The 27,813-nt window shown below is 30.6% G+C and overlaps 1 protein-coding gene across 1 annotated transcript; it reads right to left on the minus strand.

Moving 5' to 3' along the window:
• Window positions 1–347: 347 nt before the first annotated feature.
• On the minus strand, window positions 348–27,813 carry LOC140935452 (uncharacterized). The gene is made up of 7 exons (XM_073385004.1): window positions 27,699–27,813; window positions 27,065–27,224; window positions 5,621–5,740; window positions 4,426–4,532; window positions 2,740–2,798; window positions 2,497–2,636; window positions 348–733 (listed from the first exon to the last, which is right to left on the minus strand). Exons 1-7 carry the CDS (start codon window positions 27,717–27,719, stop codon window positions 459–461), a joined length of 882 nt encoding a protein of 293 aa, XP_073241105.1. The 5' UTR covers window positions 27,720–27,813; the 3' UTR covers window positions 348–458.

A 27,813-nucleotide genomic window follows, 5' to 3' on the forward strand; every position in this document is an offset into this window, starting at 1 on the left:
GGGTAACGAAGTATCTCAGAGCCTGGACCATCTTGGCTACGGTTTTTGTCTAAAAATGCGTGGTTGCCCCCAGGCCCCTTCCCTAAATCAAGTTGGTGCAAAGATATTTCGCATGAGGACGTGAAATTAGTTTCATTCGTCACTCGTCAATATTTGGTTACACATACAAATTTAATTTTTTGGACGTCACAAAATGGCTTTTTGCTCAAACGAACAACTCTCATACGACTTTACGTTCATGATCATATCCCCTCTCCCGTCAAACAGGAAGATTAAAAAAGGTTTGGGTCCAAAGATGTAGGTAATAAAACAAACCTTGCCCGTAGAGAATCACAGAATGTTGTTATTTATTTGTACCTTCAAAGAAAAGCATGCTTTGCCATTTTACAAGAACTTTTATTGCGTAGGAACATATTTTCTGGTGAAGGACCTTTACCAAGAAAAGGGAAAACGAGTGATTATGTCAAACGACCTTCTAACAGACATGTCGTGTAGATGAGTATAATCGCTGTCATTATGCTTAAAGGCTTTACTCTTTCAGCATTACACTTCATAGCATCTAAGTCGTCCCATGAACAAGAGATTGAGCCTGCAATTACATGCCCAGAGTCGCACTCTTCTGGACAGTCCTTGCCACCATATATCTCTGGCTGACGGCATGTAATTTGGCGTTTATAAGTCATCGACATGCAGTCACATAGTTTCGTGTTAATATAAGCTATAACACAGTCAGCTATAAGTGAATAAAGAACATCGTCAGTTGGTATAATAATAGACATTAGGAGCAATAGGCCAGCAACATAACTCGCCCAGCGAGCGCCAGTGTAGCATCTTTTTCTAGAATATGGTCAGGCATTTTTCCTATGGTTGGGGGACGTCACAAATGTTTCCGATCTCACTTTGTTGTTTTGAGGAGAGGAAAACCCAGATAAATTTGAATAGATTGTTATTTTCCCTGGTTCAACCCTCGGACGCACACCCACCGTGGCACAAGGGGGGTGGGGGGATTGGAAACCCTCCGTCAAGTTTTTTTTACTTGTTGCAGTACCTTGAAAAGATTTTTCCTTCAGTGGAAAGCCTTTGATCTTTTAGACAAAATGAGGTATATTTTATGGGTGTTGGCACTGCTGGAGCCTGTGACGTCACCAAACGTGGTCGCCATCTTGGATTTTACCAAGAATTAGAAATCGGGTAAAAATGGCGAGAATTGGTAATTTGCTGTGCTTGACAGGTAAAATAACACATAAATGATAAGCACGTTGCTTCCTTTTATCCTCAAGGCTTACTTTTGTCGCTGAATGAAGTTGAAAAAAAGAATTTTCACTCAAAAATGGCTTTACCACCCGCTCCTTATGACGTTATATCTTGTAACCATAATAACTGATCATCACTAAACTTGTCTTGAAATGCGTGCGAAGGATAAACCAACAGCCGCTGAAAACGTCAGGTGTTGATGTTTTTATTGCCTCAGGAAAACCTTCGGGAGGGGGGGGGGGGGTGGCTTGTACGTCGGATGGTTAAATATGGTTTCAAGTCGGGTATAAAACATGATAATTGCCTATTGAGGGTTGTTATATAATGTTAGTCTACAATTTCAGGTAAACTTTCAATTATTTGGGTGGTACAAGAGAAGGTTTAAGCAAGAAAATCTCTAGTATTCAGCTTTCAACGTAGGCGGCTAGGAGCCAGTTTTCTTTATGTAAACCTTGCTTGCAGGTGTATTCAACCGTTAAAGTGCACTCTTTTTTATGCCGTTCCTGAATCAAAGTTTGGAAAAATTCTGTGCTCAGCCGAATGACTTGTCGCATTGGCTGCCTCATGACCAATGTATTTTAAAACGCGACTAAACTTCTTTTAAGGCTATGTCGCCGGTATTTTGCAACTGATTTTACGATGGAAGGGCCGTCGTAACACTCGCTCACAAGCTGGGCTGGGGTTATTAAGCACAGTTTACGAAGCAATGTGAAGAAGTTTCCTGAATAAAAACTGCAGGAATTCACCTTTTCATTATTTATTATTTGCTTTATTGGCATTGTTGATATTTTTGTGGTATATTCTTGAGTAAACAATGGTAGGAAAGGTAAAAAGAGATATTTAAAAATTTCTTGAAAGCGCAATTTCTTGAAGTCGCAAAATTTAAGAAGGTTGTTGATAAGAAGGGAGGAAACGAAGAGAACGAAAAAACGGAAGAAATGGATTGAACATGACAGAACAACTCGTTTGTCTGACATACACCTGAACAACAAAGGAGAACCCTTTTCATTACATTACACAAGCTTAGGTCTTTTATATAGACAAGGACACAGGTAATTTTCTCAAAAGCTTTGTTTCTGGCGCTTTTTGATACTCCTAAATATATAACGCTTCAAATTCATTTTACCCTTACTGTTCCTCTTTGGGCAACTAGACTGTCTTCTATGGTAATAAAAACAAAGTTGTAAAATTTGTCTTCACTTCGTCAAGAGTAACAATTTACGGTCTTATGAATACATTTACCTGTCTTTCCAAGCTTCAGATAAACTTTGTCTGTCCGCAGTGAGCGCCCTCCACCAGCACGTAAAAAGTCGATGAAAACATCGAGGTTATTGGTGTCTCCTCCCTTAAACTGCAGCTTTAGCGAAACATACACACCTTCCCTGTTTTAAAAATAACGTTAAAATGACACTGAGGACTGGTACTTGACAAGTTGGGTTAACGTTTTAGCCTTAACGACAAACAAGGAATTAAAAACACGCTTACCTAAAACCAATGAGAAAACTACCTTCATACGCAGACATATTTGAATGAAGCTCGTCTACCTAAAAAAGGAAAGTTTATTAATTGATTCTGGCCCCGGCTTACTAAAGAAAAAGACTTTCAGTCATATTTTTTTAGCTGAGTGGGACCCGTGCAGTTCTATAACGTTCATTCATGAAGTAATTCACGGATACAGTAAAGTATGACAATGTTAATTCATGTCCTCATGAATCGGAAACTGGCTATAACTTTCCGTCCACATGTATCTTGATAAAAAAGGGTCCCCGAAAAGCCAAAGTCTCAAAACAATTCCCCTTTTCCGGTCAGTACTCGTGAGGAGAGATGAAAACGGAAATTGTCTGAAACGGTGACGAAACAGTCTCTGACGGAGTAAGAATGTGACAGTGTCAGCTTGCCTTTTGTTTAGGACTCAATCCGTCAGACGACGTTCAACGATTTTCTTTAAAATCAAAGAGTTCCATTTGTTCGCAAGCAAGTCCTCGAGGATTCTCAGATAGACCAGAGCGTAAAAAAAGTCCTTGTTACAATAAACATTGATTTCAGAGGAAGAGAGGGACAGTATTAAGATATTTCAACGGCCGCCCACCTGCAATAATTGCTTGAACGATCTCCTCCTCATGAAGCGTAGGAGGAGACTGCGAGACGAGAAGGGTGGATCAAGATAACGTTTTACCGCGTGTTAGCTTTGACAAGAAACTCAATTTACATTTCAAATTTTTGTATTTACCGTTACGGTATTAAGACTTCAGTTTAAAACCTTACACAAATGTTCATTGGTTGATATTACTAAAAAAACCTTAATTATTATAAAAAGATAATTTCATATCCTTAGCAGAAACGATTACCATGTGTACAGGGCAAAACCGAAGCGGAACTATACGTGTAAAGGCCACTCGTGTGGACTCTCAGACGTCATTTCTTTCCTTTTTTTTTTACTTCATTCATAAAAGGACCTTCTCTCAAAACTGAAACTTTTTAAAATCGCCGAGAATTATTTATAAATTTTCGAGACCTACTGGAAATTAGGTCAAACAGAAAGATCACAGAATATTAAAAATAATAAAAGATTTGCTTGTGGTTGTCATCGTAGTGAGGGCCTACTAGAAAAAAAAGGCTAGAAATAAGACTTTTCCAAGACGTAGAACAAAGAATTACTGCACGAAATGAGAAGAAGACAAGGACTGACAACACCAAGAAGATGAAATACCGTAAAAGCCCGCGAGTAAGAACCTGAGAATTAAAATTTGCCATTTATACCCCCTATGAAGAAGAACCTGTTTAGCCTAGAAAATGAAAAATCATATTAGTGAAATGCACATAAAAAATTGTGCAAGAATCCTGTTTGGAGAATTAGGAGCTTGGCATTGCTGTGCAGATAAAAGTGCCAATTTATTGATGTAGTAAAAAATAAAGTGCAAGAGGTTAATATTGTTGTATCGCATTTTGAAATTGAAAAATAGGCTGATTGCCATCTTGTTTTTGTAGCTTGTTTTGTTTTGTTTTTTTTTTTTTTACAGAAATAAGAACCTACTTAAGAACCTAAATAGCCTAAAATTGTGTTAACTACCATTTAAATAAGAATCTCTTTAGGCTAACTCTAGAAAATGTAGGTTCTTACTCGTGGGTTTTTCTGTACCCATTTTGACAGGAAAAATTTTCGCCACTTACTATTTCAACAATCATATTAGCGGTCTTGATATATGTATCATGATATTCTTTGGTTAAATCATCATTCCATCTTGAAGCTTCCGTTTTGAATTCCACAAAGAATGTATCTGTGAAGAGAACAAATAAAATATTCAGTTATGGGCTCTATAGACTGGTTCACACTTGCGGCATAACGGCATAAGAAGGTGGTTATGTCGTTGTGTTTGTAGTGTGAACTTGTTCACATAACGACTTGGAAATAACGGTATGAATTAAGAACTGATCTTTTGTCATTCTGTCGTTATGTTTTTGTTATGTTTTTTTATCTGCCCTACGCTTCCTTCTTTTTGGAGAGGTAAAGGACCACAGGCTTCGTTTATCCCCGCCAACACTAAAGATCTTCCCTCTTCAATACTATCTGCCCCGTTTACAAACACAGTTTCCCATCACAACATGGAACAAACTCTAACGGACGCTTATACCTCCTGATTTGATAGATTTGAGTGTTTTGAACAATAAGTGAGTGTTGTATATACTTTGACCTGACACACCACTCAAGCTTTTGGTCGCTGGGCATGAAGTGGATTGAAAGTTAAACAAATTAAAACTAAAGAATGTGCCAGCTTCTTATTTTGTTATGCCAAACATAGCATTGAAAATAAAGATTTCTCCTTATTTCCTAAGGACTTAAATACAATCTCGGAAAATTATAAAAGGTATAGAAGTTACAGGATGCAATCAAGCAGAAATTTTTTCGCGCTAATTTCAATTTTGAATTGTTTGTGGCTTTTGGTAATGAGCATGTGATACGCGTAAGGTTAGCAATAATCCCATCTAATCATTCTTCTTTACAAAATTATTCAATTAAAATGGTCTATTATGTCATCAATTATCATTTTCTCTGGTATTGCTTCCAAATACATTTTATTAATGCGTGTTTTTCAAATATTGATCAACAATTTAAAGAATGTGAATATTACTGTGAAACTCACACAACCGTGAACACCAGAAATATTAATGAAATGTTATTGTGTTGCGAGAAATAAACCAATAAGGCGCGAGATAACTTAGTTTGCGTTTTCGAGGTTTGCTCGCGTGTCCTGAACTTTATTGCGATTGGCCAGTACACAATCAATATTCCTGAAATTTTTAGGCGTTCACGGTTTTTTTTTAGTTTGACAGTAACTATGTAGTCTACGTAAAAAAAAAAACTTACTGTTTTCTGTCTTGGTACTTCCCGTTATCTGGCTGATGATAGAGGCACCTGAATTAAGAACAGTCTCACTAGACCAGCTTGGATTCGCTGAAGAGCTCATTATCCCAGTGGAAGTTGAAACTGATCATGAAAGAAGACAATTATTGGCTTCACACTAGATCTTCAGGTATAAGGTAAGAGTACTTGGAACCTACTTTGAGTGTGAAGTGGTAAAATGTACCTACATCAACTTTACTTGGTGACCATGGAGACGTTCGTAGTTCAAAGAGGCCGAAGTTCGCCTCCAAGTATGGGCTACGCAACACTTGTGAACACACTTTACCAATAAGAAATGGAAGCCTTGTGCACGATGTGAGTAGTTAGTAAATGTTGCCATCCTACTCACTCACTTTTATTTCTACCTCATCTCGCAACATCGCTCTCTTGTTCACTCATTTCACAAAACTCATTCGTTAATCTCACTTCATTCACTTCATTCAAATTCGTTCGCTTCGCTCACTCATTTTCATTCAGTTCATTCAGTTCGTTTAACTCATTCGTATTGTTCCATTCGTTCTCAAGTAGTCGCTCACATTGCTCGAAGATCTAGAAATAAAAGTGAGTGAGTAGGATGTCAACATTTACTAACTACTGTATAATAAAGTAGTGATAGTGATATTGAAGCAGAAAAATAAAATTGAATTAAAGAAAAAAATATAATAAAATATCAATGGGTTTTAAATCGAAAAACATAGAAACAACTCAATCAAATAATTGTAATCCGTTCAAAGTTGGAGGATTAATATTTGATAGTGAAGAAGATTATTTAATATTTAAAAATATTGATAAAAATATCACTCAAATAGTTAAATCAGTGAAAGATGGTATAATTGATTTAAATGAAGTTTTTAATAATGTTAAAACAATAAATGTAGAAGAAATTTATTATGATGCAAGGGAAGAAATGGATGGATTGTTTAAAAATGCAACAGATTTATTATGTTACGAAGGCACAAGACTTGTTACTGATTACAAAGTTGGTTGTTGTTTTTTTGATAAGATTAATGTAATAGAATATTGTGATAGTGATGATGATTTCTAAACTTATAACATTTTTATGTTACAAGTTTTTATAAAAAGAATTAGGATTAATATAACCAACTAATAAAATGGAACCAAGATCGAGAGATACTACTCCTACTAAAGAGGATTTGGATTTTATAGTTGATGATGGTTATCAACATGATAAGGATCCAGATTACATTCCACCACAAAGATACATTCTTGAAGGACAAGATTTTAAGAGATTAACCAAAAATGCTAAAAAACTCGGTGCTGAATCACTTGATTATTCAACACGTAAAAATAGTAAATACATGGCTACACTTCCAGGTGGAAAGAAAGTTCACTTTGGGTCACCTAAATATCCAGACTTTACTATTCACAAGGATAAAGAGAGAAGAGATAAATATCTGTCTCGTGCTATGAAGATTAAAAATAAACAGGGGGAGTTAACTTATACTAATCCAGAATCGAGTAACTTCTGGTCAACAAGGCTTCTTTGGGGTATAGGTAGCCAAAAAAAATGATTTATGGCTTAAGGATTAACTAAATATTTAATAAAATGCAGTTGACAAGTTACGAAAATATTACCCAAGACAATATTATCTTTAATGATAGCAAAGAGTACAAAGTAAAAGATAGCAAAATCAAATATAAACGTATTCCAATTGAAATCAAATATCCAAATAAGAAAAAAGGTCCACTTGTAATAGAAACTCCAGTTCTTTTCTCTTTTGGAGTAAATGAAAAGAAAAACCAAGATACAAAAAAGTTAGTAGGTTACTCATTACCAGTATGTCTTTGGTCTAAGGATAGTGAACCGAGTACTAAAGAAAAAGAATTTTTTGATGTTATTAATAATATAACAACTGCATCACAACAATATTTAGAAAATGAATATGGTCCTGATATGGCATCAAGTTTATCTTCACCACTTTACCATAAACAAATAGAATACACAGACAATAAAGGAAAAAAGAAAACAAAAAAAGATGAATCATCAGCTCCAGTTCTCTACGCAAAACTTATTTATTCAGAAAAAACAAAAAAAATTTTATCTTTGTTTAAGGGAAAGGGTGGTCGCGATTTAAACCCTTTTAAATATCTTAATCAATACTGTAATGTTAAATTGGCTCTCATAATTGAAGGAATATTCATAAGTAAAACTGTAACATCTTTACAAATAAAAGTACATGAGTGCTATGTTAAACCACTCAAACCTAGAGAGTCTTTACTAGCAATTGAAGAGGAAGAGAGTGATAGTGAGGGTGATTATACAAAAGATGGTCTTGAAGCATTACTTGAAAAATTTAGTGATGAAGAGTAATAATAAGATTTTATTTTTAATACAACATTATTTTGTATTAAAAATCAACCAAATCTTTTAAACTTACCCATGAGTTAAATTTATCAGGATATCCACTCCATTTTACTAATGCCATTTTTTTCTTATTATCTCGTCTGATAATCTTTTCTATTCTATATGTTTGTTGTTTTGCTTTTTGTAATTCTTGCTCGTAAAAAGAACCTTTAATCTCTTCACCCATCAAATCAACAATGTTATACGTAACAGGTTTTGTTGGAAGAACTTTATCAATTACAAATATCTCCTCTGTCCAGTTTGGTGTGTATCCTTTATCAAATACTTGCCTCTTATATTTTGAAATTCTAACATGATCACCAATTGCAAACTTTGGTTTACCAGGTTTCAAGTAAATCAAATCACCGTACAAATTAGACCAAACTTTACGCTCATTCTTTTTTTTACTTGCTTCAATAGGAGTCATTTTTATACTAGAATGTCTCGTATTATTGTAATCATCAACTAGTTTATCTATCTTATCCCAGTAAACAGTGTTATTATTCACAGTAAACATCTTCCACATTCTGTTTTTCATTGTTTTATTCCATCTCTCAACAACACTAGATTTTTCCTCGTTTTCAGTGTGATACAGTTTAATTCCTTTACTTTTCAAAAAATCTTTGAAATGTTTACTTATAAACTCAGAACCTTTATCAGTCCATAACATTTGAGGTTTACGTTTACTTTTGAATATATTCTCAAATGCTTTACTTACAGATTCAGTTTTTTTATCTTTCAAAGCTCTAATCCATCCATACTTACTAAACACATCAATAACCATTAACAAATATTTAATCCCTTTATTCCACTTACTAAACTTTTGCATTTCAACTAAATCAGCAGCCCAGATATCATCAATTCCGTTTGAAACTACTGATCTCTTTTGAAAGTTTCGTGTGATTGGTTTGTGAAGTTCGTCGGCTAATTGTTGAGACCAATCACTACTCAACGCCGTCTCGCGTTTAAACCAAGACCAAGTTTTTGTTTTGTATTAATCAAGAATCTAGCAGTTGAACCCCACTTTGGCATTTCACCATATGGTAAGTCGTCTAATGATTTTACCATCTCTTTATCACAATCACCTTTGCTTCTACCCATGTCGTAACAAATATCGTGATAAGCTGCTATTTCATCAACTTTGTTATAAGGTTTAACTTTCCAATCTGTCACTTTTCCAGTTTCACGATCATAGCTTAATTGTTTTTCTAGAGGATTGTATGGTCCCATATACTTATATTTTCCAGGAGTCCATCCTGCTTTTGGTTTTGGAAGTTTTCCAATCAATTTGTGAACATCAAATCCTTTTCCAGATCTACCGTCTAATTCTAGTCGATCAGTTTTATACTTTTTATTCGGTCTAACTTTTGTTGACAGTTGATCCATTGCTGTTCCAACAGAATCTTGAATAAATGGAGTAAGTTTATTTATTCCGTAGTTTACAGCTTTCTTTTGAACGTTTTTATTTCTCATTAACTCACTTGCTCCATATTTACCCATTTCAACTGCTTTTTTTCCCATCCAAGGTAAACCGTAATGTACAAATCCATCAACTGCTGTACCAACAACAGTATCAAAGACGCCCGCCCCTTCAGACGGGCTGATTAGTTTTTTGACTTTTTTTTAGTTTTTCTTTTTCCACTTCCAGTTTGAGAAGCTGTTCCAGTTTTTACGTATCTAACTTTTTTAATTCCACAAACTGCACAATGACAGAAGAATTGAGTTCTTCCTCTTTTATCTTTTTGGTAACCACTTGGTTCTGTGCAAGGAGTTACTCTTTTATCTTTAATGCAATATGATTCTTTCATTTAATATATGCTTAGATAAAAATATGACTACTAGATCTAATTTTCTTAAAAGTGAGCTTGAAAAGATATATAATAACCTTAATATGAGTTATGAATACGCTGATCATTCTAGATTGGAAAATGATAATAAATTTATAAAGATATTTGAGTTGCTTATGGAAATAAGTGAGAAATCAAATACTCTTAACAAAGTTGTAAAAGGTAATTATCTATTTATATAATAAATGGAGGCTAAATTTTTTTCTGAGATTGAGAAAAATATTGATGTTAAAACAATCAAGGATTTTGAAAAAGAAGTGAGAACAAAAATATATAATGAGATGGAGAGTCTTAGAAAGAAAAATGATAATCTTTCAAGAGTGCTAATGGTTATTGAATGTGAAATGTGGAAAAAAATTAGAAATGAGGAATATTCATGGCTGAGTTTAAATAGTGATAAAAAGAAGAAACTTTATCGTCTTATTGACATTTACTTAAATTTTGTTGAAATAGTTGATAGTGTTAGAGATTTAAACACAAAAGTTTCAAAGGTTAAACTACTAAAGAATACACCAGTTGATAGTGAATAAAAATGGGTTAAAAATAAAATAAATAAGATAAAATGGAAGAAAGTTTAGCTAAATTATTTAAAATAAATGAAACATTAATCAGTGAAAAGGATGAAATTAGAAAAAAACTTTTTGAAAAATGTATTATTTCGTTAGAGGGTAAACATATTGATGATTCTTCTTTTTTATATAATATTTCAAGAGAAATGAAAGATAAAGATTATGAAAATCTTAGAATTAAATATCAAAGATTAAAAGATATAATATATTATATTAATCAGTTAGAAAAAAAAGAAGTTTAAATATAATATTTTAATAAATATTATATTAATAACCAAAAAGATATAAATTTGGATTAAGTATCTGATTAGTATCAGTAGTATATTTATCTAGGATTTTTCTTTGTATTTTATATATTTCATCACTATCTATATCTACTTCAACAGTTTCTTCATATTTTGGAATTACTTCTTCATTGGTTTTTAAACGCTTATAGACTGGACTTATCGTACATCTTTTATGATCTTGATGTCGTTCATGTAAACTTCTACTTGTGTATCCAATATATACTTTACCATCAGGAAAGTGATATGTATAAATTTTAACTTTTCTAAATGGAGATTGGGATAATAAATATAAATTGTTTAAAATTTTTTTATTTTCTTTTTTTAGTTGTTTTATAAGTTTTTTTTTTTGATTGTTTATTTCTTCGTGAGTTAAATTGTAATAAGGCTCTTGCTGAATTATTTTTGGTTCTCTTCCTTTCATTGGATGGTTTAATTCCTTTATTCTTTGTTGAGCAGGTATTGGTGATCTACCTACATAGTATACTCCGTATTTATCTTCTGCTATGTATATATATCCTGATGTTTTATCCATTTTATTTTCATATTTATGTGTTTAAACTATATTTATCCTCCAAAGTATGCTTTTATAAAATCACTATTGTCATCATCAAAATGAGGATTATGTATTACATCTAGAATACTATTACCCCTCTGTCTCTCTAACAGATAATATAAACACCAATATCCGCAAAGTACAGTATTACGATTTTGTATTTCATCCATTGAGTAAACTATTTGTTTTCCAGAAGTATTAAAATATCTTAATGCTTCATTTGGCATTATTAGTCCAAATGGATCAAAATACTCAACTAAATTGTCTATATTTCTATAACAAACCCAATGTGTTCCAGGACCTGTAATATCATCTAGATTAATTATTCCACATTCTTTTCTAATCTTTTTTGGTAGTACATCACGACTATATATTCCTCTGAAATGTTTAATACCAAGTCTTTTTATCCATTCCATGAGGTCAAAGTTGGATAAAGGTTTAATTACAAAATGGAGCCGAGAATGGGAATTGAGTTGAATGGGCTGTTTTTTCCTAGTAGTAGTCCTGAACCCTTGGATTTGGTCTTTTTTTTTTAACTCCCATTCCAATTGGGTTTCCCCATGTACCGATAAAGGGTGGTGAGTGATAAGGATAACCTTCTCCATGTGTTGATGGAGGAGGAGACGGAACGTAAACATTTGCTGTATTAGATGTTCCACGTCTATCAACTTGTAGTCCCCCACCAAACATTTTTGATACTAAACTAATTGCCATTGGTATACCAATAGATGCAAGAGTTCCAAGAAATCCTCCTTCTATTTGTTTACGAGTTGGTTTAATAATTAATCGTCCACCTGTTTGATGTGCTTTGTTAATTTGATTTATTTGTGATTGTGTAAATTCTCTTACAATAGGTGGTAGCATTGGGAAAAATTTATGGGGGATTGTTATTCCTTTTCCAAAAATTTTATTTAATCCAATTTCTCCAAGTGCAGTGGCAGCACCAGTAGCCAATGCAGGAACAACTTTTGATACTCCTTTTATTGCGTAAGGTAATACTTTTGCTCCAAGAGATGCGAGTGATGAAAATAAGTTTCCTCCATGTTTTACAGAACGTCTAATCTGTGTTTTACTTATCTTTATATCAGATCCTGTACCATTTGCAATAGATTTTTTTATTTTAGAAATTTGTCTTTTTGTTAGCATTAACTCATCAGAACCTCGAAGATGTCCATGTTTTAACCGAAGAGTTAGTGGTGATTTATTTAATATTGCAGAAGCCAATTTTGACTTTTGTCCATCTGTAAGTTTTACTCCGTATTCAATATAAGATGTCATTTTTATTATAATATTTATATTATTATGTTTTGGTGGTTTTATGTACCTGCTGTAATATACTATCGTATGATTTTTTTATCCAATCAAATGTTTACACATCATTTGATAACGCTTGTATTTAATTTTGTGTAATCATAACAGCTTGTAGAAAATTCTGTGTAATTATAACAGCTTGTGTAAAATTCTGTGTAATCATATGTGGTGTAGCTAAGGGAGGGGTTATGCTCTTAACAATAGTTTTCCTCCTTGTTGTTCTATTTCTGCCTCTCTTTCATGTAAGACCAATGCGTATAAATTATAATCAGCGTTTGGATTAGCAGATAATTCGTAGTGAAATGCTAATTTTGTAACTCCATCTTTTATATCCATTTTTTGTTTTGTCAGGTCAAAGTAAACAAACGGGAACAAAGACCCAAAATTTGTTCTATTAAGTAGTGTTCCACCTTGAAAGTCGTTATTTGCGTAAACATATCCCATTACTTCTCTGAAAACTCTTTCTGGAACTGTAGCTGGTTTAAAATGAATTTCAGGGTACTCATTTCCATTTCCAACCTCGAGATAACAGCGAGATATATTAGCAGTATTTGGTAGATTAAAAGTATTATATAAAAATGGATTTGCTGTTTGTGAATTAATATTGGCTGTGTTAATTCCAAAAACAAATACATGACGAGGTTTTGAGATTGCATTTGTAATTCTAAAATGACCTGTTTGCTGTTGAGAGTTATTTGATCGTTCTACTACTTCATTAAGATAAACCCATTTGTAGGGCTTAAGATAATTTTCCATATATAATTTTTGTCCTTCTGAGTTAAATGTCATTCTTGGAACAAATAGTTGAAATCTTGTTAGTATAACTCTACAAGCGTTACCTCCATTTCTCCAGATAAGATTGTTATCCGATTCTAGTTCTATATTCAACTCAATTTTTGTATTTGGAAGAAGTTTGTCCTCTAATGATTCAAAGAAAGAATATCTGTTAAGAGGAATTTCACATCGTACTGTTGCTGAGTCGCCTAATAGTGCTTTTCTTAATGAAAAACCTTTGTTATAATTAGCTACTACTGCATCTAACATATTACCAGCTTCATCAGCGTTTCCAGCAGCATTTTGCCTGTGAGTTACTCTCCTTGATGTAAATTTTTGTCTTTCAGCATGTCTTGATGTATCAAGATAGTAAAATTCATTTGTTGCAACACTATCAACATAAGATGGATTATACTCAAGCAAATTCTTAATATTTACTACATGATTAGCATAGTTGCAACTGTAAACATCTCTACCATTTGCAAGGATGGATAACTTTTTTATGAAAGAACTACTTCCATTTACTATTCCCATTTGATCTCCATCTGCATCTATATTAGCTCCAGCAGCTAGTTGATTAACTTTGAAATCTACTGAAAATCGCGCGTTATACCAGTCAAAAGGAGTAGCTTCTCCTGTGTTATCAGCAACAAATCTATGACCTGTTTTAGTTTGATTAGCATTATTTGCAGGTGTTGCTAAAGCCTGTTCAAGGTCAAAAACAACATCTTCATATCTTTCTAAATATTTTGGATTTCTAAAAGACTTCATTTTATTTTAATAATTATATAATTTTCTCTTACGTGTTGAACCTCCACTAAGAATTGCAAGAACTCTATCATTTACCTCTTGTTGAGTGTTTGCAGCGGGGCTTCCCCCATTTGGTATTTTCTCAACATTTTTATTAAAAGTAACTTTTTTAGCAGGGGGTGCAGCCTTTTCTTTAGACAACATTTGCACTATTTTATCACCAGCCTTTTTGCCAGCATGTTCACCAGTTTTTGTTGCAGCCATTGTTAGTACTTTTTCACCACTCTTTTTAGCAGCTTTTTTCATTGTCTTTCCAAATATTTTTTTCCAAACGATTTAAACCCATCCATCATTCCTTCTCCATAAATATGTTGTCTTTTATATTTACCCAATTCAGGGTCAAGTTTCATTTTAAACTCTGATTGTCGCATCATTTTATTTTAATAGTTATATAAATATGAAGTATTACATCGAGTGGAGTAGTAAAGTCATATACCAATCTATACCATTAAAATTTACTGGTCTTCCAAGTGAGTCTGTAACATAGATTCTCATTTCATCAATGTTAAATGAAGATATATCACAGTACAAAGGTCTTTTAGGCTCGAAAGTAAATGGAAAAGATCTTGTTAAATTATCAGTTGGTACCACAGCAATGGTATTTGTATTTATTCCATTTACAATACTATTAGTTATTGCGGTCGTGTTAATATTTAACACATCAATAGAATTTGTTATATTTGGTAATTTTGTTCCATACTCTGTTTTTGTAATAAGTTTTTTTTCAAATCCAATAAGGTCTCCAAATTCTGTTCCTCTCAGATCTAATTGATAATCACCCTCAATTGATACTAACACTCGATAGGTGGATAGTATAAATGTTATATTAATTGAATAAGATTTATTTCCACTTGAACCTGATGAGTGGTGAGATTTTTGATCCATATACTGATGAATGTAATCATTTATATCTGAGTATGAATACATTCCATCTGTAAAAGTAATTGTTTGCCAAGTGGATCCATCGTAAGTATATTTAATCTTATTATTTTTATAATCACTTCTAATATTGTACCAAGAGTAAGTCATGGACAACCTATCAAGAGCAAGTTGATGTTTTTTTTCAGGGTCAAGTTTCAAAGATGGATTAAACTTAATAGTAAAATCACCGGGTCTGCTTGTTCCTCTTTTTTCCCTATTTATTGAAGAAATATGAATAGCTCGTTCTTCCATTTATCTAATTGTTATATAAGTTTTTAGTAAATCATTCAGTTGTTTTTTTGAGATTACTTTCATTTGGTTTAGAAGATGTGCTATTTTAGAAAACTCAGGTATCACACCATTATTCCCAGCAAGAATTGAACCACCAAGTAATTCAAGTCTTTTAAGAAGATGATGTGGGTTGTTGAAGTAAATCATTCCTTCTCCCATTTGATACTGAAGCGAACCTAAATAAAGTTTAAGAATGTTTTTGTATTTATGTAGTAAATCTTTTTGCATTTTAATCCTTTCTATTTCTTCTTTATCTTCTTCTGTTTTATGTTTTTTTCTATTCAAACCAGCTATTTCTCCTGTAAACATTTTTACATCATTTTTTACTTCATCAAGTATTTCTCTGAGTATTTTAGGGTTAGTATCAAAAAAATCATTTGGCCTTGGATATTCCAACATTTCTAATATTTCTAAATCAACATCGTCAATATTTTTTTCAATGTTATAAAGTGTAGGTGATTTTTTTTTAGATGTTTTTGTTTCTTCATAATCACCTTCCAAAGCTGGTAATTCTCTCATTTCAGCCAATCTTAAATTAGTTTCGTTAATTTTTTCCAATCCTGATGTTAATGCAAGTTGATTAGCTTGAAGTTGAGCTATAGTTGCGTTTTGCTGCTCATCAATACTTTTTTTAACACTCTCTTGAGATTTAATAAGTGGTTTAAATGTTTCTGTAAAACCCTCTCTCATATCTTGTTTTTGCCATTTTGTTTCTTTTATAACATCTCTCACCTGTTTAGTCAAAGCATCAGCCTCAATTTTATTTCTTGCAAGTTTTTTATACTCTTCAATATCCATTTTATATAATAAATATATAACTATTATATAAAATGGAAATACCAAATTATGATAGTGTCGATGATCCGGATAAAAAATATAAAAAGTTATTTCCTTATATGCCATCAGATACTTTTAGAATGTTAATTTGTGGCAACAGTGGAAGTGGTAAAACTAATTTGCTTTATCATATGTTAATTAAACCACTTTTGTATTATGATGAGATATATCTTTACGCACGTAATCTAGAACAGGATAAGTATCAAAAGTTAATTCAAAAAATGAGAGAATTAAGTCATAAAATGGGATATGAAATACTAAATGTAAGTAATGATGAAATAATTCCACTGACAGAAATGGAATATGAGGATAATCAAAAACTTGTAATATTTGATGATTACGTTTGTGATAAAAATCAAAGAGAACTTATTGATTATTTCATCCAAGGTCGTCATAAGAATTGCTCTGTAATATACCTAAGTCAATCATTTTACAAAACTCCAAAGGATATACGATTGAATTGTTCTCACTACTGTCTGTACGAATTTCCATCATCGAGAGAAGCAAACAGGATATCATCAGAATTAGGAGTTGATAAAGAAACATATAGAACAGCAACAAAAAAACCATTTACATTTTTATACATTGATAAGCCTAAAAAACGTATTGCTAAAAACTTTACTAGTAGTCTAACTTAAAAAAAAATATAACTATTAGATCAAAATGGGAATATTTAACGAACAAAAAGATAACTCATTTGCAAAAGGAATTCAAGGAGCACCAGGAGTTGGATTTAATCTTACTTCTGATGGTGATTATGATATGGTAAATAAAAAAATAAGAAATGTTGGTACACCAACTGTTAATACTGATGCTACTACAAAAAAGTATGTTGATGATAATTCTAGCGGGACACCCACAACAACACGATTAACAGTTGATTCAAACATTGATATGAAAGATAGATTTCGTATTTTAAACCTTAAACATCCAAATGATGCAGATGAGCCAGCAACAAAACAATATGCAGACAGTAATTTTCTTAATAGAGATGGTTCACGAACAATGATTGGCAATTTAAGTATGAATAATAATAAAATAACTAATGTTGGTAAACCAACAGCTAATAATGACGCAGCAAACAAAAAGTATGTGGATGATAAACCCACCTCGACATCAAACCTAACAATTGATTCAAACATTGATATGAGAAATACATACCGAATTAAAAATCTAAGCACACCACTGGATGGAAAAGAACCTCCTACAAAAGATTATGTAGACAATACATTTCTTGATAGAGATGGATCTTATCCAATGAAAGGTAATCTTAACATGGATAATCATAGAATTTTAAACCTACCAATTCCAATGGGTCCTAAACAACCAACACCATTAGCCTTTACAGATATAAAGTATCTACATGTTGGTGGAACAAATAAAATGTTAAACTCACTTAACATGAATAATAAACCTATAATTGGTCTAAGACCACCTTTTAATGATACAGATGCTGCAACCAAAAAGTATGTTGATGATAAAGGATTTACAACAGGTTATTTTAAAAAAGATGGAACGGATTATATGAGAGGAAACTTAAATATGAACAATAAAAAAATTATTAGTTTAAGTAATCCAACCCAAGACAATGATGGTGTAAATAAAGATTACGCTGACAAACTAATTCATCACACTGCAGTTCAACCAAGTCATTACAACGATCAATTTACTTTTCTTATGTCTAATGCAGCACAATGGACTGATGAAATAGATAGTGGAACTAGTTTTGTTATATCAAAAATAGCAGACTTACCTCCTTCAAAAGGTAATTTTCATAACTATAACCACAAAGTAATTTATGTAAAAATAAACAAAAATTCTCAAGGTGGATATAAGTATAAAATGTCAGTTAACTTTTACAGATTAACCGCTAATGTTGATTACACACTATGTTTGGAAATACTAAACACTGACTATCAACTTTGGCATAAGTCTCAAATAAGTGTAGACAAAGGAACTTCAACAGGATTATCAATTGAAAATGTAAGTGTAAAAAAACTTAGTCATAGATATACAGATGCAACAAATCAAACACAATTTATGTATTACCATAGAATAATAGTTAATTTTAAAAAGTTGTCAACTGGTAATAGGTTCTTTCTTCATTTTCTGGTTAATATACCACAAGAAGGTACTGATCTATCTGTTTATCCAAGACAGTTTTCAGGAGTTTATTTTGTTACTTATGGTATTGTGGGTAAAGTAAGCAATATCAACCCAGATAAAGTTTATGACTATCACACAGCATTTGATATCAAACCAACAGAAGTTACATACAATGTTGACATAAATGCAAATAATAAAAAAATATTAAATATTGATCTTGATAAAAATAATAATAATAGTGCAGCAACAGTTGGAATGGTAAATGAAATTAATACAGCAACAGTTGGAATTGTAAATAAAAATTTACCTTTTATAAAAAATTATGTTTATAGAAAATATTTTGAACATTTTTTTGACTTTAGCGATTCAAACTATTATGTTCTAAATAAAAGTTCAATTGGTGTTGTGTTTAATGCTTTGTCCTCTATTACAGGAAATTCTGCACAAAATATTACATTTCCAAGTAAAACAATGGATAACATAAAAGAAACTGGATTAAGAATAAATAATTATAAGATTTCTTTTAAACCACCAATTAAAAATACAAGTTACACTTTATGTATTGTTTTTTCTCATTTTAGAAGAAATAATTTTAGTATAAAGAAATATGATGTGTCTAATGCAAATTCAAAACAACAACTTTTATTTTTATACTATTTATCTATAACTAATTATCTAAACATAAATATTGGTGATGTAACAAAAAATTTAGCAATACCATCTAGTTTTAGTGGAAAAAAAATAGTTTTATGGTTAACAGAAAGTATTAATGATAATATTACAAAAGTTAATATAAGTAACTATTCCGCAGACTTAGACGCTAATATTGTAAGAACTTCAGCTAACCTTAAATTTGAATTTTTATGTAAAGATTCAGTGATAGAAAAATTTATGTACTCTCCAAACTTTTACGACATTGACTCTTCAGTACATCATCATATATTACTACAAGAAAAGATAAACGGAAATTATGTATTATAGTTTAACCTAAGATTATATACATAAAATAATAAAATGAAGGATATTTTTGATTTTAATCACATAGACCCATCTCTATCAAAATCAGATATTAAAACACTAAAAGATTTTTACAGTTACTACCATAAAAAATATTGGTGTTTTAAGAGATCTTATAAAAGTTATAAATTTCTTGATAATTGTTTTACAATCTCTGGAATATGTTTGGTAGCAATAGGAACTATTACTGGGGGAATTACACTTAATCCTGTTATTCTCGGAGTTGTAAATGGTGCTGGTGTTATTATGACTGGAGTTGGAAAAAAACAAAATTATAAGAGGAAAATTGAGATGACAAAAATTGCATACACTACTTATGAAAAAGTTCTTGTTGAACTTCGAGCTGTACTTAGAGGAGATGAATGGGATAAACAAAAATTCGTAGATAGAATGAAACTAATAGATGATATGATAATTGATCAATCTCCTGAACCAGATAGATTTGAGATTAAATATAATAATAAGTTTAATATAAGTAAAGATTTAAATTAGAAAATATATATCACATTATCTAATCATTTTTAGAATTAGATAATCTAGAAACTAATAAAAATATTTGACTAAGGATATAATTTTTCCTTTCTTAAAATTTTTTCAAGAGCTTCTGCATCCTCATTCTTATAATAATCTTCTCTTTTTTTAATTTGTTCATCATTTAATAGAAAATTGTAACCTTCAGCAAAATAAGCATCTTCATCTATTTCCATTTTGTTTGAACAAAACTCTTCTGGTGCATTAGTAGTCTCAAGAGTATGTACCAATTCCTTTACTCTTCTTCCTATTATAGGATCTTCTACTTCAATATAAATTTTTATAGGAATATATTCATCTGTATTGAGTTGAAGATATTTTCTTAATTTATCAAACTTATATTTGTTTTCTTTTATTTCTGGTGAATCCTCATCTTCTTCAGTTATGTCATCTTCTTCAGTTATGTCATATTCTGCTCCAAAATTTTTATAAAAAAATTCTCTTTGTTCTAAAGTTAAATTTTTCATATCATTGAACCCAAGTACCGGACCTAAATCTCTTTGCATATTTATCAAATAGTCTAAAACTGATGGATGAAGTTTGTATAAGACTTCACAAATATGCTCTAAATTTACCAACGATCTAGGATTGATTTCTATATGCATTATATTATATATATGTATATATTAAAATGATAAAAACAATAGTTCATTACGTTAACTTTTACTACCCCCCTCCTTTCAAAAATACTATTTATTCAGAAGATGAGATAAAATCAGCATTAATATTTAGACACTTATATGAGACTACTTTTAAAAAAAATATTTCATTAGAAAAAATTATCTATAAGTTAGAAGGTTTACCTGTTAATACTGAAAGTAAAATATTACGTAATCATTTAATATTCCATAGAGCTTTTAAATCTTTCTATAAACTTTACAATCGAGGTAGAGGATGTGTATATGTATTTGATTCACCATTTAAAAGTGAAGTACTTGGTTATCTAACTGGAATAATATACTGGATTTTTCATAAAGGAATAATATAATCATATAATAAAAATGGAAGATTTGGTTATTAGAGAAAAAGATATTGTAAATCTTGGAAGAAAAACAATGAAAGAATTTTATAGATTTTTACATGATGATTATTTTCTAACAACTTTTGAAGAATTGAAAGTAGAACAAAAAAAATTAGAAAAAAATCTTGTTATTTTATACTTAAAAATGATTTATAAAGTTGATGAGTTTCCTCTTGATGAAGAATTATTTGAAAAATATTTAAAAGAGTTAAAAGATGAAAGTAAACATGACAATTATCTAAAAGAAATAGTAGCTAAAATTGAAGATGAAAGTCTTGATATTAAACTTTTATATGAAGTTTTAGAAAGAGTAGAACTAGATTTTGAAATACATGAAGATTTATTTGTTAAAAAAAAAGCTTTTATATATTTTTATTCTATATATTATTTTTATGATTATTATTTAAAAGAATAATTTTTTTATATTAAATTTTATATTAATCTCATAATATAAAATTAGTTTATCAGTTCTTTATAAGTTTCCCACCATCTATCATAAATCTCTAAAGTTTTAGGGCTTATTTTAAGCTCTAAACTCTTATACTTTTCACACCCCATTTCATCCAAATTTTTTTTTATTACATAAGTAATATTTATCATTCTCTTTCTAAAATATTGTTTGTTAATATTTTCCATAATGTAATTATCTATTTTTAATAGTCTGTTGTAAAGTTCACATTTTTGTTCATCAGGAAGATCTATTAGTTTAGAAATCTTATTAACCTTTTTATCGTAGTAATACTTCCTATGATAAATACTCTTTTTTCTATAATGTACCCTATCATAATCTTTCACATCATAAAATCCTAATACATGTCCGTTTACTGTTCCACAATTGTAACATATTTTTTTACCAAAATCAATGAAAAAAGATTCTGTATTTTTACAGCCTAAACATGAAGATACTTTTGTCTTTTTAATCCCCTCACTTTCTTCTACTTTATAATTATGTAAAATATTGAGATATTTTTTTATTTCTTCTTCTGTATATGTCATTTATTATTTCTACTTATTACATCCTTAATCTAATATTTTTTCTCTAATAGCTAGAGTATGTATTTGATCATTTAAAACATGTCTCTTATCATCTTGACTACTAAGAGCTACTTTGTTAACCTCTTTTGAATACAGATCATGATTCTCACTTCTTATTATTTTCATCTTTCTCATTTCTTTTTCACCAGAAAATAAACATCTAACATAATCATCAAATATTAATGTCTTTTTTACCACATTTTTTTTTATTCCTTTACACTTCTTTAATTCTACTTCACCCTCAACTTTATAGCTGTATAGTTTAGGCCTTAATCCAACAAAATGAGTTATCTGTTTTCCTGATGCTTCATCCTTAAACATACCAATCACTTTTTTGTTAACTCCTGTAGTTATTCCAGAAGGATGATCTGATGGATAATCGCTAGTATCAAATTTATTTTTTATATCATAACATATATCTTCATAAAAATCTTTTGTTTTAATCTGATACATTAGACTGTCAGTATCTGTAAACAACAATTCAGCTTTTTTTCCATATTTATCTTTGATATAATTATAATGAAAATCAAACATTAGAGTTTTTGATAAGTCTAAAATTGCTTGACCAACATATACTGGTTTATTAAAATACACTTCTGTCCTTTTCATATGAATAGCAATAAGATTTCGATCAAATATTGTACATCTATCAAAGTTTGGACGACTTGATAGTTTTAATGCTTTTTTACGATCATCAACAAGTACTATATTTTGACGCTTTCTAATATTTTCTATTGTTTTACCAAAAACTGAATTGTTCATTAGTTTAAAAAAGTCTTTCTCAAAATTGTTTGCAGCACATTTTCGAAGTTCTGTATTTTTTCTTATATATGGTTCCATCCAAGGACACTGATAAAATGATATTCCTCTGTGAACAGCAGTAATCTTCATACCCAACTCAAGACATTGTCTAAGAGCTCTGTAATGAATAACATAATTTTTTCTTGGTTTAAAATGACATATTAGTTTTTCAACTCCATTAACCTTCATTAATTCAGGTGCAAGAGGATAGTCATTATGAAGATCCCATAAATCTGGTGGATACTCCAAATCAACTTCAAAAATATATCCCTTCTTACCAGTATTTGCCATACTATCATTTGCTTTTTCTAAAATTTCCATTACCTTTTCTTTTGTAATATTATTCATCATTTTAAAACCATGTGTTGGTAAATTCTGAGACATAGCCCAACCATAAAGATTGTTTGCGTCCAAATATTGTATAAATGATGATTTCTTTTCAGGATTATAATTTTCCATATATTTATTATTTGCTTCTGCATACCTTTTTGATATATGTGTTATTCCTCCACGAATACCACGCTCAATCATCATTAACATATCATAGTCATGTAATAACTCTAAACGTTGTCCTGTTGTTTTTAGACATGCATCCCAAGCTAGTCCTGGAGATGTGAAGTAATGAGCTGGATCTAACTTGTAATGTTTTAGACAAGTTTTCCTAAAGTTTTCAAACACATCTGCCAAAAGCATTACATCAGATTTTAGGTAAAGATCGTGATAGTCTCTTATTGTTTTACACCCAAATGTATTCCAGACTTTAATCGCATGTTGATAATCTTCATCACTTATATCTTCATCATATAGTTTTGAATAGAACCCCTGTTTTGGTGGAAGATGTGTTTCTGATAGTTTTTCAATTGATGATACATAATCATAAGGATAAACTCCTTTACGAGTTAGTAATGAAGTATTATGCTTAAACGCATGTTTTGTAATATGAAAATCATCTTGGTTTAAATTTGAAACAAGATTGGCTAGTGATGTTTGAAGAAACTTAAATGAGTCAACAAATCTGATTTCAAATTTTATTGCTTTAATATCACCATGAATATCTTTATACTCTCCAACTTTAATAGATTTAGAAAATGAAAGATATTTTTCTTCAGTAGATGGAATACAACTAAGATCACCATCTATTTTAGCAAGTTGTTTGATAAATAGATGAGCATCATAACCCTGAAGATTGTGAAATATAACTGGTAGTATTCTTGGTTTTTTACACATAAGATTACATTTGTTATGTGCTGCTCCACGGTACTTACCTGTAAAATGACAATGATCTCTAACTCTATCTTTATCTAATTCACCACCACAAATATGACAATTAACAGCATTATTAAAATCTTTATTTGATTTTTCACTCATTACTAAAGGTTTTGGTTTACGATAAAAATCTTCATATATCCCTTTAGTCATTTCTGTAAGTTTTTCTACAAATATTTTAGCAATATCTTCATCATCTGATTTTTTTGTATAAATGATTGGTTTAATTCTTTTATTAACAATACCCTTTGTATAAAAACAAAATCCTGATGGTTCGTGTTTTTGATAGTTATAGTTATAAGAATCTTTAGGATTGGGGGAACAGCTATTCATTGGTTTAGTAAAACATTCAAAATCTGCATATACAACAAAAGGAATAGGAAGTTGTCTATCATAATTAGTAAAATGTAAAGTTTTGTTTTTTTCTGGCATTTTTACAAATGCTGTTTTATTACTAGAACAATATTTGATGTGTTTATCTAATAATCCTGGTTTTGTAAAATGACAAAGACATCTCTTACAAATTTGTATTGGTTCATATGTTCTTGAAGTAATTTGACTACGTACAAGGCGGGAAAAGTTTTTAATTAATGAATAATGAAATTTACCATCTTCTTCATACAAAAATAAATCAATAGTATTTTTACAATCTTTCTCATTCATTCTCAAAGGATAAATAGTCTGTCCATCATTTGAAAAAACATTTATTCCTGGAAGATTTGGATTAAGTTTTTCAAATTTGTTAATATCTTTTACTTTCATTGGAAATGTAATTCCTTTAGTGATAAGATCACTCTCATACTTTTTTAAATCTGACAAACGACAATCATTCTTTTCTCTTGGATGAAGATAACGAAGTACTGACCAAATAAAACATTTATCATCTTTATTTCGAATACTAACAATTGCTTTTTTTCTCATAATCCAATCTGGAAGAGGAATATAAGAAGAACCCTTTATTGGTTTTAATTGAGTTGTATGAATTTCTAGTTGAATAATTTCTTTAAAATACCACCCACTTCCATTTGCTTGATAAATAGTTAATTTTTCATCAATTTGTATCATACTTTTTTTTAATATATCTTTTACATCAGATGATATAAAATTATTAAAAGTACTAGAATTAAAATATGCTTTATCTTGAACTTTAAAAGTTAAACTACTATCTTTTTCCCTTTCCTTTTTTTCCATAATACAAACTAAAATAAACCTTACTTTAGTATTACGATGATTTCTAAGAAATTTTTTAATAATATGTTTTTTATTTATAAAGAACTGATAAGGTAAAATATCTGGTTTCCCCTTTATAATATATTTTTTAGCAAATTCGTTTAGAGCTGATTTTTCAATTTCAATTCCTTGTTCATGCTCATTTATAGCTCTCTCAAGAGCTTTTCGTAAATAGTACGGAGTATCTTTAGGAATTTTTTTATTTTTTATACATTCCTCAAAATAATCCTCAAATGATTTTATCCTTTTAGAATGAGGTTTTTTATCAACTTTGGGTTTCTTATCAACTTTGGGTTTTGTATCAACTTTGGGTTTTGTATCAACTTTTCCTTGTTTAACTTTTTCTCTAAACTCTGTCAATTTTCTATATTTTTCAATCAATCTTCTCTTTTTTTGTAATTCCTTATAATCTTTCCTAAGATCTTTTTTTTCTTGTGATACAATCTTTTTTAATTCGTCCAAAGACAAACTCTGAAGTTGTTTATCGGTAAAAATTTGTTGAGACATAACTTACTATATTATTATTTTATTTTTTTATTTCTTTAATTCAATTTTATTTTCTGATTCAATATCACTATTTACAAAAAACTTGTAACATAAAATGTTATAAGTTTAGAAATATTTTTCTCATTCAATATCACTATAACTTTCACTTTCACTTTCACAATCGTAACTATTATAGTTTAATTGATCAAAAATCTTTGTAAAAATATTATAAAATTCTTTAAAACCAGGAAACAATTGACTATCAACTAAAGACGCACCCCAATCATCATAACCATCATAATCACCATAACCACCATTCTCATCATCAGTATCACTATCATCATCACTAATTTCACATATACAACGACTTTTATAACATTCAAACTGTTCATCAATAAATATGATATCACGAATAATATCAATATCATAACTTGGAATTTTAAGTTTATTCATATTAGTAAACTTACCTTTTTCTTGTGCTCTGAGAAATCTTTTCATATACTTCTTAATTGTATTAGAAATGTTACTTTCAAATAAACCATGATGAATACAATCTAGTTTTTTTGAAAAACACTTAAAATACGTATTTAAGCCTCTTACGAAAAGATACTCTCTTTTGAAATCGGAAGCATATATGGGAATTTTACTTTTTTTTCCCGTCAATCCACCGATTAATTCTGTTAGAGGTAAGTTAATAAAACTCGTTGTAACACCAGCTTTCATAATTACTAATTCTATATTATTTTTTTCTTTAATTCAATTTTATTTTTCTGCTTCAATATCACTATCACTATCACTACTTTATTTAGTAGTAGTTAGTAAATGTTGACATCCTACTCACTCACTTTTATTTCTAGATCTTCGAGCAATGTGAGCGACTACTTGAGAACGAATGGAACAATACGAATGAGTTAAACGAACTGAATGAACTGAATGAAAATGAGTGAGCGAAGCGAACGAATTTGAATGAAGTGAATGAAGTGAGATTAACGAATGAGTTTTGTGAAATGAGTGAACAAGAGAGCGATGTTGCGAGATGAGGTAGAAATAAAAGTGAGTGAGTAGGATGGCAACATTTACTAACTACTGATGTGCACGTGCAGCGGTCCCAAGATTCTAATGAACGGAGAGATTGACAGCTTTTACTTCAAGTAATCTACTCAACAAGTGTCAACAAGTGTGAAGCCATGTTTCCAACAGAGAGACTTAAGATTTCAAAGTGCACTTGAATCAAGTGCTTACTTGAAACTAACTTCGCTTCTAGTGTGAAGCCAACAAATATATCTAGTTTATGCTCGGCTTTGTATTTGTGATACATACTGACGGCAGTGGACACTGCCGAGTACTGACCTGTTTGCATAGTTTTGTTTGCCATTAAAATTGAATCTTTGCTGGTCGTAGACATGTTGGGCAGCAAAATCGAATGAGAGGGAGATGGAAATAACGAAACATTTTGTTGCTCTATCGAACTGGTTACGAGCAACATTAACGCCAAACCTGTCAATGCCGCCTATACGAAGACAAAGACGTGTAAGTGACTTATTTAGTCGTCAATATTGATAAAAAATCTTCCTTTATAATTTAAACTTCCCAAACAACTATTCTACAAAGTTTTGTACATTATTGTCGTAAGCTTAACAAATTATTGCACAACGTTTTGAACTGTTAAGCATTATTATGACACCAGATTATAGCGTCCAATGCTAATCTTAAGAGTTTTGTCGGCAGAGGCAGATCCAAAAATGAAGATTTAGATATTGTAAAATTGGTATGAGTCAATTAATCTCTGATTCTACTTGGTTTAAACACAATCACGTAAAGTTCAGTTTAGTTTCTTTTAGTTACTTATCGCCGACAATATTCTGCACACATTGAAATACTCTAACATTTTTCATTATTTTTCAATAAAGGACATCTATCTTTCCTAGATAATTACTATGATCGTCAATTGCACAGAACTTGTCGGTTCTCAATCGTATCTTACTTGGAAAGTACTCTGACCCATTTTCGTGCTTCTTTGAAGATCTTGAAGATGAGTTGCTCGACAGCAAACACCTGTAGTTATTTAATGTTTCAAACTTTCTCTACGTTAAAAAACA

This window comes from Porites lutea, chromosome 1 (genome assembly GCF_958299795.1).
Source record: "Porites lutea chromosome 1, jaPorLute2.1, whole genome shotgun sequence".
Classification (NCBI taxonomy): domain Eukaryota; kingdom Metazoa; phylum Cnidaria; class Anthozoa; order Scleractinia; family Poritidae; genus Porites; species Porites lutea.